The sequence below is a fragment of the Penicillium pulvis genome (genome assembly GCF_028828015.1).
Source record: "Penicillium pulvis strain IBT 33274 chromosome Unknown contig_23_segment0_segment0, whole genome shotgun sequence".
Taxonomy (NCBI): domain Eukaryota; kingdom Fungi; phylum Ascomycota; class Eurotiomycetes; order Eurotiales; family Aspergillaceae; genus Penicillium; species Penicillium pulvis.
In genome coordinates, this window is record NW_026643075.1 from 1,442,804 (window position 1) to 1,459,557 (window position 16,754).

General features: G+C 49.7%; 7 protein-coding genes across 7 annotated transcripts; 6 read left to right on the forward strand and 1 right to left on the reverse strand.

Moving 5' to 3' along the window:
* Window positions 1-196: 196 nt before the first annotated feature.
* N7503_004790 (WD40 repeat domain-containing protein) lies at window positions 197-2,319 on the reverse strand (the record flags this gene model as incomplete). The annotated part of the gene is made up of 4 exons (XM_057064337.1): window positions 2,111-2,319; window positions 1,921-2,036; window positions 1,636-1,836; window positions 197-1,579 (listed from the first exon to the last, which is right to left on the reverse strand). Exons 1-4 carry the CDS (start codon window positions 2,196-2,198, stop codon window positions 197-199), a joined length of 1,788 nt encoding a protein of 595 aa, XP_056922080.1. The 5' UTR covers window positions 2,199-2,319.
* A 375-nt stretch (window positions 2,320-2,694) lies between these two features.
* Window positions 2,695-4,346, forward strand: N7503_004791 (putative diacylglycerol O-acyltransferase (DgaT); the record flags this gene model as incomplete). The annotated part of the gene is made up of 3 exons (XM_057064338.1): window positions 2,695-2,932; window positions 3,145-4,089; window positions 4,141-4,346. The coding sequence occupies 3 exons, from the start codon at window positions 2,695-2,697 to the stop codon at window positions 4,344-4,346; spliced, it is 1,389 nt and encodes a 462-aa protein (XP_056922081.1).
* A 560-nt stretch (window positions 4,347-4,906) lies between these two features.
* On the forward strand, window positions 4,907-5,468 carry N7503_004792 (MAPEG family protein; the record flags this gene model as incomplete). Its single annotated transcript, XM_057064339.1, has 3 exons — window positions 4,907-4,938; window positions 4,992-5,127; window positions 5,181-5,468. The coding sequence occupies 3 exons, from the start codon at window positions 4,907-4,909 to the stop codon at window positions 5,466-5,468; spliced, it is 456 nt and encodes a 151-aa protein (XP_056922082.1).
* An 853-nt stretch (window positions 5,469-6,321) lies between these two features.
* Window positions 6,322-7,219, forward strand: pyrG (orotidine-5'-phosphate decarboxylase pyrG; the record flags this gene model as incomplete). Its single annotated transcript, XM_057064340.1, has 2 exons — window positions 6,322-6,478; window positions 6,540-7,219. 2 exons carry the CDS (start codon window positions 6,322-6,324, stop codon window positions 7,217-7,219), a joined length of 837 nt encoding a protein of 278 aa, XP_056922083.1.
* Window positions 7,220-8,074: 855 nt separating this feature from the next.
* On the forward strand, window positions 8,075-9,923 carry N7503_004794 (allantoate permease family MFS transporter; the record flags this gene model as incomplete). Its single annotated transcript, XM_057064341.1, has 6 exons — window positions 8,075-8,330; window positions 8,390-8,485; window positions 8,539-8,744; window positions 8,800-9,219; window positions 9,274-9,622; window positions 9,691-9,923. The coding sequence occupies 6 exons, from the start codon at window positions 8,075-8,077 to the stop codon at window positions 9,921-9,923; spliced, it is 1,560 nt and encodes a 519-aa protein (XP_056922084.1).
* A 1,188-nt stretch (window positions 9,924-11,111) lies between these two features.
* On the forward strand, window positions 11,112-12,206 carry N7503_004795 (uncharacterized protein; the record flags this gene model as incomplete). Its single annotated transcript, XM_057064342.1, has 1 exon — window positions 11,112-12,206. The coding sequence occupies one exon, from the start codon at window positions 11,112-11,114 to the stop codon at window positions 12,204-12,206; it is 1,095 nt and encodes a 364-aa protein (XP_056922085.1).
* Window positions 12,207-14,456: 2,250 nt separating this feature from the next.
* N7503_004796 (GMC family oxidoreductase) lies at window positions 14,457-16,487 on the forward strand (the record flags this gene model as incomplete). The annotated part of the gene is made up of 5 exons (XM_057064343.1): window positions 14,457-14,821; window positions 14,873-14,902; window positions 14,959-15,835; window positions 15,892-16,393; window positions 16,441-16,487. The coding sequence occupies 5 exons, from the start codon at window positions 14,457-14,459 to the stop codon at window positions 16,485-16,487; spliced, it is 1,821 nt and encodes a 606-aa protein (XP_056922086.1).
* Window positions 16,488-16,754: the final 267 nt, after the last annotated feature.

Sequence of the window (16,754 nt, forward strand, 5' to 3'; positions counted from 1 at the left end):
AGGTGGACTCTAAACCAACGACAAGGAAAGCTTCTTCCATCTGTTCTTGGGGATTTGAACACATCCATTTTCATTTCTATAATACACGCCCAAGTTGATATGTCGCGCCGTCCACCCGATCCACGGTTTCCACCACAATGCATGATATACGTCCTGTACGCCAAATGAATTACACCACAGAGTATCCTCCATGGAATTATCGACGTCCACCATCCGGCATCCCACCTTGGAGACCGGGCAAGCCACCCATTGCAGCAGCCATATTTTGGAGGTTGAGGTTCGGAGGCATCTGCATTCCTTGAGCCATCATTTGTTTTTGGAACTGTGCAATATCCATGTTCATAGGTGGAGCCCCACCCATTCCGGGAAGCATAGGGAACCCAGGCATCCCGCCATTTGGAGGGCCCGATTGAGGCGGTGGAGGCGGAGGATGCGAAGACATCAGTGCAGCTAGGCGACCGGGATCCATTCCACCCATGGCACCTGAAGGCGGAGGCTGGGCCGCACCAATACCAGGGAGCAGCCCTGGGCCATCGAGCTGAGGTGCACCAGGGCCACCCTGGATTCCTGGAAGAGAAGGCCCACCAGGTCGTCGTTGGTCGACCAGACTGTCGGCTTCATCTTGCATTTCTTGTTCCTCTTCCTCACGCATTTGTTTGCGGCCGAAGCCCCGATTCCATGTTCCTTGGGCCTCTGCAGCCTCCTCACCGATGTGGAATCGATCTTTCATGTAGCTAGTCTCGCCAGGCCGAGCCCGCGACCAGAATCGAGTAAAGTTGTCCTTGGATCCAGAAGCAAGGATGTGGCCCAGTGGGTGCCAGTCTAGTGACCAGATAGTAGCGCCGTGGGCGTATTGAACGCGGTGAGCCGGGTAGATCACTTGCGGAGGGGTGTTGGCAGGATCCGGGCTATCGTATGGTGCCACAGTAGGAACAACGCCAGCGGGCAAGTTGGGCTCGTCGAGTAGATAGTGATGCATAGAACCATCTTCCGCACCAGTCGAAATCAGATTGCTGTGGATCGGATGCCATGTCAGAGAAGAGACCGGCTTCTCATGGCCGCGGAGAATGCAGATATCCCGCATCATCCGCAAATCAAAAACTCTCGCCGTCTGATCCCGCGACGACGTAGCAAGGAGGTTGTTGTTGACTCGCGAGAATCGAGTCGCCGTGACTGTGTTTTTGTGACTGTGAAGAGTTGTCAAGCATCGGGCGGTCCTGGGATCCCAGAACTTGACCTGATGATCTTTGGAGCCGGACACCAGCAAGCCCTTCGAAGGGTGCCAGTCGCAGGATTTTACATCCCAGTTGTGTCCCGTAAGAACAGTATCGCAGGTTCGGGTGGTGAAATCAAAGATCTTAAGGGTCGTGTCGTCAGACGCGGAAAGGAATTTTGTATCGCTCGGGGCCCATGCTAGGTCTCGCACGGCGTCATGGTGAGCATCGTCAATTGTTTCAACGTTGTTGAAGTTCGGTCGCCAGTATTTCACGTCTCCTCGTTGTCCGCCGGAGATCAGCCAGTCTTGGCTATGCGCCCATGCTAGCGACGTCACACCTGCTTGTATTTGATCATAGTGTGCCTAATGAAGAATTAGCATCCACACATGTCATTTGCCATTCGAAAAAAAACACGTACATCCATCACCGTTTCAAAGTTAAATGCCGTGCCGTTCCAGAGCATAAACTCGCCGGTGTGGCCGCCGGTCAACAGCCGCCTGCCCTCTGGAGTCCATCGCACCACCACGATAGGTTTCTTCGATTTTCCGATCGATTGATGAAGGTGTCGCACGGGAATTGTGTCAGCGGGCGAATGGGATCGACCGACGGGTGGAATCATCTTTGTGGATCAGGTCAGCTCGGTTTTCTCTTTCTTCTTTGCTCTGCGACACGCGATACTGAAGCAACTTTTGTATAAACTCACATCCACTGCAAAGCTAGGACTGGGTCTTTCCACCTCCATGCGATTTTCACCTTGGTATCGGGGTCGACGCGAGCGCATCCATTGTACCATTGAAGAGCCATAATCAGTGACCAGTCCTGTGCGAGATTTGTTAGTCTGCTAACTCACATCAAACAAACTGCTCATTGGGATGAAATGACATAGTACATACTTGGCCGACGGGGACCGACGGGGCCTTCAAAGTTCTTGTTATATCTCCCAAATTGGGAGTCACCCCCATGCTCGTCGTAGAAGGCCATTATGACCAAACCCGGATCGTTTAAATTTGCAGCCGGTCGGGATCACAGAATCATGACCAGGAAAATGGGTGATTTGACAATTTAGAAAAAGTCGAGGGCAGGGATTGTCCCTGTGTTATAGAGTCGCGTAGTGAATGCGTGGAGAGGAAAGTCGCGGAGCTTTGCAGGGTCGGGACTCCTTGGAAGCTCGACCGCCCCGCTGATTGGTTACATGGATTATCTCGCGCTGCTTGCGCTATGATGCCTTGTTCTCCCCCGCCAAGTTCAACGGTTTCTAATTTTGTATTCTTATTTCCCCTCATCTTAATATGCCAGGAAGCCATAGATTCTCTATTGCTTGAGGATCCGTTGTCTTTCTGGTTTGTAACTCTCCCGGGCTATCCTTCGCTGGTCTGTTCTCTTCGTCATCTTCCGCATTGACCTTGTTTCGGTCCAATTGCGCAATTAACCACAGGACAAAAGAACTGAAGGTCAAAGTTCCTATTTCCTTTCGAAGATGGTATCCCAGACCCAAGCCGTTACCACGGCTCATGAGCAGCCAAGCTCTTCCATTTCGACCAATGGAGCTACTTCCAACAAAGCCGAGGTCCAAATGCAGTCGAGTGGGCCAAGACGCAGCAAGTATCGTCATATCGCTGCGTATCACTCGCAGCTGCGGCATTCCAGCCTTAGCAGAGATTCAGATGTGACACCTAGCTTTTTGGGGTTTCGAAACTTGATGGTTCTGGTCCTTGGTACGAATTGATGGTTCGAAGTAATGAATGCATGTGAATGTGGAAGCTGACAGTGGATAGTGGCTATGAATCTACGGTTGATTATTGAGAACTTCATGAAGGCATGGACTCGCTAAAAAGCATTCATTCACCGGAAAATGACTAACCATTTTTTCTCTAGTATGGAGTCTTGATTTGTATCAAGTGTCACGACTATCGCAAACAGGACATAGTCCTCGGGTCAATCCTCTTTGCTTTGGTTCCATGTCATCTGTTTTTGGCCTATGTCATCGAGCTATCTGCAGCTTCTTCTGCGAAGCAAGCTGTGGGCCAACAGAAGAAGACAGCTGAAGAGAAGGAGCGCGATCAGCAGGCTTTCCGATCTACTTGGCCATACACGGCCTTCCTCCACACCGTGAATGCCACATTGTGTCTTGCAGTGACCAGTTTTGTGGTTTATTTCTATATCCACCATCCAGGCATTGGTACCCTCTGTCAGCTCCACGCGATCATCGTGTGGCTGAAGAATTGCTCTTATGCCTTCACCAACCGAGATCTACGTCTCGCATATCTCAACCCGTCGGCTGACCCTGGCCCCCCGGAAATCTACGCTACATGCCCTTACCCCCGAAATGTCACCATTAATAACCTCACATACTTCTGGCTTGCTCCCACATTGGTCTACCAGCCTGTCTACCCTCGTTCTGCCTCAATTCGTTGGTCATTTGTGGCGAAGCGGCTGGCTGAATTCGTTGGGTTGTCAGTGTTCATCTGGCTTCTCTCCGCGCAATACGCCGCACCTGTCCTGCGGAACTCAATCGATAAAATCGCCGTCATGGACATTGCGTCTATCTTGGAACGTGTGATGAAGCTGTCCACCATCTCCTTAATCATTTGGCTTGCTGGTTTCTTTGCCCTTTTCCAAGCCTTACTCAATGCGTTGGCGGAAGTCATGCGCTTCGGTGACCGTGAATTTTACACCGATTGGTGGAATAGCTCCAGTCTTGGAGGCTATTGGCGGTCATGGAACCGACCGGTGTATTCGTTTATGAAGAGGCATGTTTTTTCGCCCCTGGTGGGTCGTGGATGGAGCCCTCTAGCCGCGAGTGGTATGGTCTTTGCGCTATCCGCCATTCTTCACGAGATGCTAGTGGGGATTCCCACCCACAACTTTATTGGTATGGTCCCTGAATTTCCTTCCCGAGAAAACCTAAACTGATCCTCTGCAGGTGTTGCATTTTTTGGTATGATGTTCCAGCTACCCTTAATCGCGCTCACGGCGCCCCTGGAGAAGATGCGAGACCCGCTGGGGAAAACCCTCGGCAATTGTATCTTCTGGGTCAGCTTTTGTCTGGTCGGGCAGCCACTTGGAGCTCTCCTGTACTTCTTTGCCTGGCAGGCGAAGTATGGCAGTGTTAGTCGAATGCGTGCCTGATTCGTTTCTTGAATGTCCCGCGAGTAAAAAGGTCAGATACACGATACGGACTCGGCTTTGACATTTTGCAGTTATGGTCAATCTGCTGTTTTATCTTGCATATAGTTGTTCATCTACGCCCATCCAAGTATGATTTCGATTTTCTTAAAAAGCCCCAGTGAGCGGTACTAGATATCACCTCATGTTTTAAAATAGCTTCTTGCAGATAGCACCCTTTCGGCGAGGTAGAGAACCCCTGTCCCGAATCCCGCTCTCGGATCTCGGAGCTTGCAAGGTACGAAAAGGACAGGTCACCACATCCATACCTAGAATGCACATTGAGTTCTTAATCAATTATTAAGCAAAGTGGTTTGACCTGCAAAAGCTCCTTGTGGAGCGTCAAATGCAGGATCGAATCAAATGGCAAAGCATCGAATCCGTGCGCGGAACGGATGGATTGATTGTGCCGGCGGGAGCCAACAAACCAGACTCCGTAGACGCGTCCCCGCAAAGCTATAAAGGAGCCCCCATCTAAGTTCTCCAATTCGGACCGTTTACTTCCACATCTAACAATATTCAAAATGGTTGCTATCACTCTCCCTGATAACTACGGGTAAGTCGCCTCAACGAAAATCTACACCGATTGGTCGCTTATACTTCTACCAGCGCCGTCATTGGCGTCGCCCTTGGCGCGATCCCTGTCCTAGGCTTCATTCACGGCAACATTACTGGCTCTCTCCGTAAGCAGGCCAAGGTGCCTTACCCGCACTCTTACGCCTCTATCGAGCAATGCAAGGAAAATGTACGTATCCGAGTGTCCCGACCCCTATCCAGCCACTAATTATCTCCTCACAGGCCAAGGCTGAGCAGTTCAACTGCGCCCAGCGCGCCCACGCCAACTTCTTGGAGAACTCCTCGCAGACTATGCTTTTCACCCTCATTGCTGGTCTGAAGTACCCCGAGCTCGCCGCCGGTATTGGTGGTCTGTGGGTTCTCTTCCGTACTCTGTTCATGTACGGATACGTGTACTCTGGCAAGCCCCAAGGCAAGGGCCGCATGATTGGCGCTTTCTTCTGGCTGGCACAGGGTGCTCTTTGGGGCCTGAGTGTGTTCGGTGTTGGCCGTGACTTGCTCTCAATCTAAGTAGATTGGGATACTTTACTGTATAATTAATAATCTTCCAAATCAAGAGAATGTCACTCAATTTCGATTGTGATCAGCGAAGCGTTGACTTATGTTACAAGAAAAATTTCCTCTTATAGTCTAAAGTTGTACGTATCCGCTAGCATAAGTTCAGGGCTGCCATCATATGCTATACCAGAGCCCGGTACTGCTGAAACACGTTGAAGTCTGTTGACGAGTCCTCGCGATATTCTTTCGGAAATCACTCTTCATCACTCGAAGACTAGAGGGTATTGCTTCGATACGATCGTGAGGAAAGACATCTTCAGCTTCTATAGAGAGAAAGATTGGATGCTCGTATCATTTCATACTCGAGAGGGATACGAAGCATAACACTGCGTCAAGTTGTGACCCCGACGGGAAACCCTTTGTTCAAGGGCTCCGAATTTGATAAAAAGAGCAATCAAATCACGTAGAGGTAGACAATCTTTATTACGAAAGCGAAACCTTTTCTCCTTCGTATTTCACCATCCATCAACAATTTCCTCCCTCTATGTAATTCAATTACTTTGTCAAGTCCCCGAAGGAAGAAAGGAGGTTGGTTTGCTGGTGTGGAGAAAATATTCCCCGTTGTCATGGCCTAGCCACAGTTGTGGCTGAATGCTCCACTGTGGCGCACAAAAAAGTTCCCGCAATGGCAATGCAACGCCGACAGCATGATAAACTCTTTGAACCTGAGCATATCGGGTCGATTGAGGCAGTTTACTCTTTTCACGATTAAAACGAATTAAACAAAAGGTGACTTTGATTGCACCTTTTCTCCATCTCCTCTATCTATACCCACCACTTTATATACCCCGCCAACCCCTCCATCATGTCGTCCAAGTCGCAATTGCCCTTTGGCACCCGTGCCTCCAGCCACCCCAATCCGTTGGCTCGGAAGCTGTTCGAAGTCGCCGAAGCCAAAAAGAGCAACGTGACAGTTTCCGCCGATGTCACCACCACCAAGGAGCTCCTGGACTTAGCCGACCGTTAGTGAAACGAAAAAAACTCCTACTGGCATCCCACTAATTTGGACCATCGAATCTTCAGGTCTCGGACCCTACATTGCCGTGATCAAAACACACATCGATATCCTGTCCGACTTCGGGCCCGAGACCATCAATGGCCTGAACGCGCTGGCCGAGAAGCACAACTTTCTTATCTTCGAGGACCGCAAGTTCATCGACATCGGTAACACCGTCCAGAAGCAGTACCACGGCGGTGCCCTCAAGATCTCCGAGTGGGCCCACATTATCAACTGCGCCGTTCTGCCAGGCGAGGGAATCGTCCAGGCTCTGGCCGAAACTGCACAGGCCGAGGACTTTCCCCATGGCTCTGAGCGCGGTCTTCTGATTCTCGCTGAGATGACCTCCAAGGGCTCCTTGGCCACCGGAGAGTACACCTCTGCCTCGGTTGACTACGCGCGGAAATATCCCAGCTTCGTGCTCGGCTTCGTCTCGACCCGTGCGCTGACCGAGGTCTCCTCAACCGTCACCGCTGCCGACAACGAGGACTTCGTCGTCTTCACCACCGGTGTCAACCTTTCTTCTAAGGGCGACAAGCTCGGACAGCAGTACCAGACCCCGCAGTCAGCTATTGGCCGCGGTGCCGACTTCATCATCGCGGGACGTGGAATCTATGCTGCTCCAGACCCCGTCGAGGCAGCCAAGCAATACCAGCAGCAGGGATGGGAAGCCTATCTGGCTCGTGTTGGCGGTACCAGCCAATAAATGATCATTAAAAATAAAGAATATACTCCCCAATTTGACAGATGCATGCAATAGCGCTTCTACATTCCGTTGCTACCGCTGTCTCGGAGAGGTTCCGCACAGCGATTTATCAAAGTTTAATCGATGGTCAGCTCATAGACTCCACTGTATTGCATGTGTCAGCGATAAGATAGAATAATAAGTTTCAGATAAGACAAGGCGCCGCGGATTGGAGATGAGACGCGACGAGATCAGATAGAGCCCCTGCTACATGCAACCGTCGGCAAAGTCCTGGAGCCAGATCTGTACACCGAGATCATTCATCAAACATGTCGAAACTCTCTCATCTTTCAAGGTTGGCTCTATTGACGCCCGGTCCCTTTTTTGCCTCCAAGCTCGGCAATTCACCCACTCAAATTCTATCATTCACCCCGTAAATCAAAAAGCCTAAACATCAACGAATTTATTACGAATTGTCCGGCGTTCTTTGCCTTTGTGGCACAGGTTGCCGATCTCTCCTCACGCCCCCTCTCGACAGAACCAATGAGGAGCTTCGTGGCTGGTCAACCCCAGATAATCGGGTGCTTATCGCGGGGCGACCCACTAGGAGCCACATCTTGATAGGGGGAAGCAGGAAAGAGCAGGCTGGCAAATTGGCAATTGCATAGATAACACCAAGTTGGAATGTACCAATGTACCTATGACATGATGTTCGACTGGGAGATGCGGAGGTGCTGTTCCTATTTACATTCCTCTTGCCCTGATCTGTGAGGGGAAACGTGGAATCTTTCCAGCTTTTCTTTCCCCCTCCAAGCATCATTCACCCTCTTATCATATACGTATCCTTTCGAAGGCAATCCCTTCACAGATTGAACCATGGCCGAGGAAGAAAAGGCCATTGGCACCTCCTCAGCTGTGGATGTGGAGACAGCCATGGACATGAAGGAGAAGCATGTTGACCCGACACTGGAGAAGCACGCACACGATGCCGACGAGGCGATGAAGGCTCTTGAGGAGCTTCACGGCGAATCACTTGAGCTAGACGAGTCAACAAACCGTCGGCTTTTGAAAATCATTGATTGGCACATGATGCCAATTATGTGCTGTATCTACGGAATGAACTTCCTTGACAGTATGTGCTACATTTACAATCCAAATCTACGTAACCCTGCAGCTGCTAACACGAGAAAGAAACTACCCTGTCTTATGCGAGTATCATGGGAATCAAGACAGATCTGAATCTAGTTAAAGATGACTATCAGTGGTTATCCAGTCTTTTCTACTTTGGTAAATCCTTTCCCCCTTTTGGGCAAATAGACGGGTCAACTAACCGCGCTAAGGCTATCTTGCATGGGAGTATCCCACCAACCGGCTGCTGCAGCGATTACCCCTCGGGAAGTATTCCGCAGCCTGTATCTTGACGTGGGGACTTGTTCTGTGCTGCTTCGCTGCTGTGAATAACTATTCGGGCGCGATTGCCATTCGGTTTTTCCTCGGTGTTTTTGAAGCTGCCGTGACACCTGGCTTTGCCTTGCTTACATCTCAGGTTAGTTGACTCATCCTTCTTTGGAATACGGGCGATATTAACATGGCCCAATCAGTGGTACACCAAGCAAGAACAAGGTAGCCGTGTGAACATTTGGTTCAGCTTCAACGGTGTCGGTCAGATCCTAGGAGGATTCATCGCATACGGCGTCGCGGTCGGAACCGCAAAGCATGGATCCGCGATTGAGCCATGGAAGATCATTTTCCTGGTCACCGGTCTATTGACCATCGCTCTGGGACTTGTCTTCCTCTGGATTGTCCCCGATAACCAGTTGAATGCCCGATGGCTGAAGAAGGAGGATCGCATCTTGGCTGTCGCTCGTGTGCAGTCAAACCAGCAAGGAATCGGAAACAAACATTTTAAGATGTACCAAGTCAAGGAAGCCCTTATGGACCCAATGACATGGGCATTCTTCTTCTATGCGCTTATTGCCGATATTCCGAACGGCGGTATAACCAATTTTTTCAGTCAAATGGTATGTGGTTTCAATTCTTCTATGGAAGCTGAGAGTGCTAATGCGATTGCATAGATCACGAGCTTTGGATACTCCAGCCAGGAGAGTTTAATTCTCGGTGTCCCCGGCGGCGCGGTCGAAGTCATCGCCCTCTTATGCAATGGATACATGGGCTACAAGACTGGTAATCGCATCCTGTGCAGTCTGGGTGGTCTCCTCTGTGCGCTCATCGGCATGATCCTCATCGTGGCTCTCCCTGAGTCCATGAATGTCGGCCGGTTGATCGGATACTACATGACCCAAGCTAGTCCTACAGCGTTCGTTGCTCTGCTGGCGATGATCTCGTCCAACGTGGCTGGTTACACGAAGAAGACCACCGTCGCTGCCTTGTACCTTATTGGGTACTGTACCGGCAACATTATCGGTAAGTGAACATTGTAACCCACGAGAATGAAAACCGACCTGGTAACTAATTCTGAGTGACTGTTCCAGGCCCACAAACTTTCCGTCCTAAGGATGCGCCTCGTTATATCCCTGCTGAAATCACTATTATCGTCTGCATTGGCGTGAGCATGTGCATCATGCTATTTGTCTACTGGTGGTATGTTAAGGAGAATCGTCGCAAGGAGGAGATTCGATCGCGACCGGACTATGTGAGATTGCAGAACCAGGGCTTCCTGGATCTGACCGATCGGGAGAACATGGATTTCGTGTATGCCATTTGAGCTCCGTGAAAACCATGCACTGGCTGGCCAGACGTGCAGACTTATAATCTTGGATAATCCTGGAGATATCGAATAGCGACAATTATCTTGATTTAACATCTGACATCTGCGCATCAATAACCTTAGTTTGGTTAGAGTTCAGAAGTCACGTCTGATACCTGCACCCCTGGAGGTCCTGTAGCACATTACCTTCTCTGCTGGAAACAAAAGTACGTGTTGGGCGAGGTGTAGAAGTGGGTCTTGGGGACTAGACCACGGTTCGCACTTGGACCTTCCATGTGGAAATGTTGAGAAAGTGGGCGCTGTTGGACCCCGCACCTCAGACCTATCATCTACCAGTTGGAAACCACGACTCGACCGAATAGATTAATAATAAACTCAGGATTATAGTAAAGTCCCTGTGTCCCCTACTCGAGGAGCTAATGCACGAACTGCGGACTAGCGAAAAAAAGTCAAAGAACGGTGCACATTCTCGCCACGAGGCACGGGGAGTGTGACCTTAAGCCCGTGATCATATTCATGATCGCCATGTCCATAACTGGATTTCTGTAAACTCTGAGAGAAAGACTAAACCCGCAGTCCAATCCCCTCTACACACAATGGTAATTCTCTCCCCCTCCTTCTAGTGGGGCACAATCCAGGGCGGGGCTAAAATAAGTAAGTCTAAGCCCTTCTAGCTCCAGGGCGCTTTGAATTAAGGGGGGCTTTGAGCATTCGTAAAGGTCTTACTGCAGCGCCTGCTGTGACAACCAGTCTCACGGCAAGAACCGGTACCGGAATACCCAATAAGCGCCCAGGTTCATGAACATACCCGAGAACCTTGCAGATTGGCCACTGCAGGGGCGTTTGGACATGACGATCCAGACCAGAATTGCTTGAAAGTGGAGGCCCAAGAAAAAAAAAACCCATGCCCCCCACTTTGTTTACTCCAACGCTAAAAGCAAGAAATAATATAAGGAGCGGTGAAGGCATCTAAATAAGTCGAGTTGCGCCATTTTGCATTCTCTGTTCTTTGTATGCGTTTCATCACTTTCTTTGCTTTTGATTTTATTTTTTTTATTTTTTATTTCCTATGCTTATCTTTTCCCCGCCTTGCTGATCTATCCAACCTCAGTGAAATGTCACCATGAGATCGGCCCTGGCATCTGAGCCCTAATCTTATCGTTGGATCGTCACGCAGTTGTGAATATGGCGTCCGTCACATGTGGCATTCACATGGGAGGCGCGGCAGAAATGGCAGTCGCGCATCTGAATTTAGATCTCATCTCCAAACTCCCATCCGAACTTGCCATCACCGAGATCACTGAGAGATGCTCCACTGCGTCCTTATCGGACCCTTCGTCCCCGGAGATGGATACCCCGAGGGTGAAACGGATCGACCCGCCCCGCTATAGGGCATCCAAGATTCCAGATTCACCAACAAATCCAAGCCGATCTCGTGCTGCATCTGGGTCTCAGTCGACATCTGCATCGAACTCCATCCATCACTCTCGTTCAGCGTCTCGCAGCACAGGTCGATCCCGACCTCCAAGTCGCCATAGTTCTTTCCACTCCCCACGACGACCGGTGACCAACGCAGGCATCGTTTCGGTCCCAGCTCGCACTCCACAACAGGAGAAGCGGGAGTCCCTATTAGCTTTACATCGAGAGTCATGTCGTCTCTTCCAAGACCCACAGTCTTCAGTCTGGGGCCCAGATGAACTACGGACAGCGTCCATAGCCTCCCCATCTCGGCGCGAACGCCGCGAGTCCTCAGAGATAGGTACTTCAGAACCACCATCCCCAATCGCATCATCCTCATCAAGTCGCCGATTTGAGTATGATCACCGCGGGTCTATAAGCTCGACCACCTCACCACCCTTTCTCCAACCCCGAGATCGGGCCAATACCCTCCCTATTATATCTAGTCATTCCCATAGTCCATCCGAATCCTCCATGCACGTCCCGGCGACAGTAATGGAGTGGACATCAGACTCAACCCGACGAGCGGAATACGAACAAATCGACCGCGCAAGTCGTGGCGTCCGCGGTTTCTGGCGCCGCGTTGCACCCCGCTGGTGCCAGACCCGGGACTCACGCACGCCCTTCTTCGAAGAAGGCAAAACCAGCCGGGAAGGCAGCGTCCGCCGATTCCGCATGGACCTCACCGAGGAAGAACCCGATACAATTATACGAGACAAGCCCCAAGTGCAGATCCTAGATTTTCTCAACAAAAATCCTTCTCGAGACGGCAATACTCGACGCCTCTGGACAGGTCGTCGATCTAAGACAAACCTCACCTAAGCTCTTTGTCTGTAGAGCCCCTTAATACTGTTTATTCTCGACACGGTTCGACCTACAGTACGCCCGCACCGGTGGCGGCGCTTCTTCAACCCGCAACTTCCCTTGCCTATGATACTATGATTATCGAATACCCTGATGACCGGATCTCCATTGCATTTTGCATTGCGTCGCGTGGCCCTGAATACCCTTCGGATTCCTATGCATGATTCCCCTTCTTCCTGGCTTTGTTAATTTTCCAGTCCTGAAGTCTCACACCTTTCCTAGCCTTTATTGCATAATGCGTGCATTGTTTATTGTTATTTCAGTGTTACATCACTTACCCGAGAATGAGATACCCATCTGTTAGTTGTGCTGTACATATGCACTATGTACTGGTGTTACCAGTCGAGATTCAAGGAAATATACGACCTATTTGAGTGAGAATATATCTACTACGTAATTAACTACTGCGTGTTTATGGTTTCATGGACTTGGAGATGCCTGCCTATAGCGCGTATAAAGATTCTAATTTTAGAAGTAACAAAGCGTCAGGTGAACCTTCGTGTAGTTGCCAAGTCTTTCAGGCAGCACTTTCCTGTCACTTCCAAGTTGTCTCATTTCTTATCCGACCATTCATATCCGGCATAAGTACTGACATAGTCCTTCGCAAAAGCTTACCAAACGTTCAAATCTCAACCGCGGACTTTCGTTGCTACTTCTCCTACAAGCCCACAATCCAGAATCGGCTATGGGTCTATTAGATAATCTCTGTTTCCCTTTTGCGTGCTTCCAATGCTGCAAATATCCTTTATGGAGAGAGGGGTAATTTTTAGGCAATAGTGAAGAGATCTCAGGAGGAAGCCATCTGTGTACTTCTAATTAAGATGGGGAAGTAAAGGCTTGCAAGGCTAGACTAAAGTGCAAACAAGGTTGATAGAACACTAGGTGGGCTATGCTATTCGCCATCTACATATAGATTTCCCATTGTTTCTCCTGTTTTTGTTTAGCTAGTAAAAATGCATGGCATAAATCGATAGGAGACAGGATCTTCTGTGAAATAGAACCGACCAGAACACTCCCTCATCGGGTGCTATCCTGTTCTCGTCACGGAGCAATGCAGAAAAAAGGCCCTGCATGAGATACATCTCTTGTGCTATAAAGGCCGGCATATGAAAAGCCCTCAACTGCAATGTGAGTGGAACTCCCTCTGACTTCCACCAATCAGCACATGGAGCACTCAACCATTCCTAGGTATTACGAGCATGATTCTGGGCAGGCTGACTCGCATCTGCATGAACATTGGAGCCAGGCTCCCCGTTCCTGTCGCTTCTAATTCCAAAAACAGAATAGTATATCTGTAGAATCCCCAAATCACTGAAGAATGATGTGATTGTAACAGGGGTCACCCTTTAGTGGCTTGATGAGCATCCTGTCCACAGCGCCTCGGCAAATTGTGCCATGTGCCTGCATAATAGACAGGTCCACGGGTGTTTTCCCCACATGACCCTGGCTTTCACATGGCTCTCAAAAATAGAAAATGAAACCCGTTCAAGAGCAAGACTTCACAAACAAAGACCGAAGATATTAATTGTTACCAAGGGTGGTGACTGATTTTGTCAGTTTGCTAGACATCTTGAAACAAAAGCAGGTTCCAGGGGGAAAGGGTCCACCGGGTGGATCGCGAACGGCGCATCGCGGGACTTGATCGTGGTTCTTGATCGTGGTTCGCGAGATTAGATCGGCTAATAGATGTGGATTAGATGACGAGTTTGTGCCGAGATGAAATCTCCATGCATTAGCACCCTCCAAGTCATCACATTGCATCACATCAAACCCTCCTTGGTTGACACTGAACCACATTTTCATGTTCATGCTGAAGTAGAGGTAGACCTAACTTTAGGTCTTCGGAGCAATAACCCAAAATCTTGACGCAAATCAAAGCAACCGTTGTTTGAAACGAGTTTCTAAGGCAGAAACAGTGGGTACAAAAGCCGATTATTTAGTTCTGTCGATCAACGGATTAACCCCCAAGGCGCTCTGGCATTCCAATGCCACTTCCGGAGTACCGGCGTGTCGGACGTGCTGAAAATCAAGTTTAATAAATAAAAAACAAAAATGAGAAACGCAGGAACCTATTTATTCCACCTAATGGATGTGTCGATTCAGATCCTCGGACTGGTAACGAAATCGGGGGTCACAGGCTGTGACATATAATAAGCCTCTTTTCCTCCGATAGTACCTTCGATTTTCTCGTTTCACAGCGACTCCAAAATGTTGTTTGGTTCTTCACTTTTATTCCTGGCTATTCACGCCGGGTACGCGCGAGCAGAGCCTATTGCGCGAAGAGGTGCCCCCTTGCTTGATGCCTCATTTGACTATGTTGTTGTCGGTGCTGGCACTGGTGGTAGCGTCATTGCGACGCGCCTAGCGCAACAGTCATTCAAGGTCGCGTTGGTGGAAGCGGGTGGTTATTATGAGGTTGAATCTGTCGCAGAGGTTCCAGCTGCCGATGTGCTTCCGGTGGGATCTGATCCCAGTACCTCGTCTGCCGTGGATTGGGGCTTCGTAACCAGTGGACAACCTGGAGCAAATGGACGGGCGATACATTATGCGCGAGGAAAGTGCTTGGGAGGATCGTGAGTAATGCAAGATCATTGGGGCCGAGAATATCATGCTGACCTGAACAGATCTGCTTTGAACTTCATGATCTATCAACGGTAGGACCGAGCCATTATTCCTTTTTGTTGTGATACTAATTCGTTTGATTCGATAGCCCGACCATTGAATCCATGGAGCAATGGGCAAGCGATGTCAATGACAGCAGCTACAAATTCGACGCAGTTCTACCATACTATAAGAAGAGTGCCGCATTTACAGCACCGAACATGAACGAGCGCGCAAAGAACGCAACCCCCGAATATAGTACCGAAGGATTCGACAGCAACGGGGGACCTCTCCAGGTATCCTATGCAAACTACGCGCAGCCCTTCTCCTCCTGGATGGATCTCGGCATGAACGCCATCGGCATCAACGACACACAAGATTTTAACCTGGGATCATTGATGGGAGCGCAGTACTGCTCATCCACCATCGATCCCAGCACCGAGTTCCGCAGCAGCTCGCAATCATCTTTCCTTGCAACCATTAGTCCTTCAACACTGACAACTTATACCGAAACTCTCGCCAAGAAGATTGTCTTCGACAACAAAACGGCAACTGGAGTCCAAGTGAAAGGGGCACTTGGGAATACTGTTACCCTTTCAGCGAAGAAAGAGGTGATCGTCTCCGCAGGTGTTTTTCAATCACCACAACTACTCATGGTCTCGGGCGTCGGGCCATCAGATATCCTAGAGGAACACGGAATTACAGTTGTAGCGAATCGGCCCGGCGTGGGACAGAACATGTGGGATCACCCGTTCATGGCGCCTACATACCGCGTGCAGGTCGACACACTTACCAAAATCGCGACGAACTTGGTCTACGCCGCGGGAGAATTCCTCGATGGAGTACTATCCAAAAATGGGCAATTGACAAACCCCATTGCGGACTTTTTGGCCTGGGAGAAGATTCCCGCGAGCCTACGCTCTGGATGGTCTCAGACCACAAAAACGGCGTTGGACAAGTTCCCTAGTGATTGGCCAGAGGCTGAAGTAAGCAAAGTCCAAGAAGCACACACTTGTGAATGATTACTAACCTATAATTCTAGTACATTTCCGGTGCAGGATATATTGGAAACGTCTCTAATCTCCTCACAGACCAGCCCAAAGATGGGTACCAGTATGCTTCGATGTTGGGCGTCTTGATTACACCAACATCTAGAGGAAATGTCACGCTTAAGTCTGCTGATACGTCGGACTTGCCAGTCATCAACCCCAATTGGCTGGGTGATACCGCCGACCAAGACGTTGCCATTGCCATGTTCAAGAGAATGCGACAAGCATTCCAAAGCGAGGCGATGGCACCAGTGATCATTGGTGACGAGTACTACCCTGGTACCGGGGTGCAATCAGATTCTGAAATCCTAGAGTTTATCAAGAACAATGTCATGACCTTGTGGCATGCGGCTTGTACCTGCAAGATGGGCACATCTGATGATGACATGGCGGTTGTTGACTCCCAAGCCCGTGTGTTTGGAGTGGAAGGGCTCCGCGTGGTTGATGCGAGCGCTTTTCCATTCCTTCCCCCGGGTCATCCCCAGTCTACTGTTTGTGAGTATTTTCGATTCGATTCGATGGATTTTGCTAATTTCCTTCAGATATGCTTGCAGAGAAAATTTCGGAGGCTATTATTCAGGGGCAGTAAGTCAATATGTGACGTAATATATACTTCCGCTTTTCGTGCGGTAATGCTTAGATTCTTCAGTAATGTAAATAAAATCAGAACAGCGTTTGAATATACTTCAAGAAGAAACACCTGAAGTATTCATCTGAGCCTTTCGCCCGTATTGCGCAACACCCTGAGAAACCGCCCCCGCATCTCATCAACGTCTGGTTGGAACCGGTAAGAAAGCCGGCCAAGATGACCCACTGTACGCCCTGTCATCGACAACCCCACCGGTCTAGCTTAATG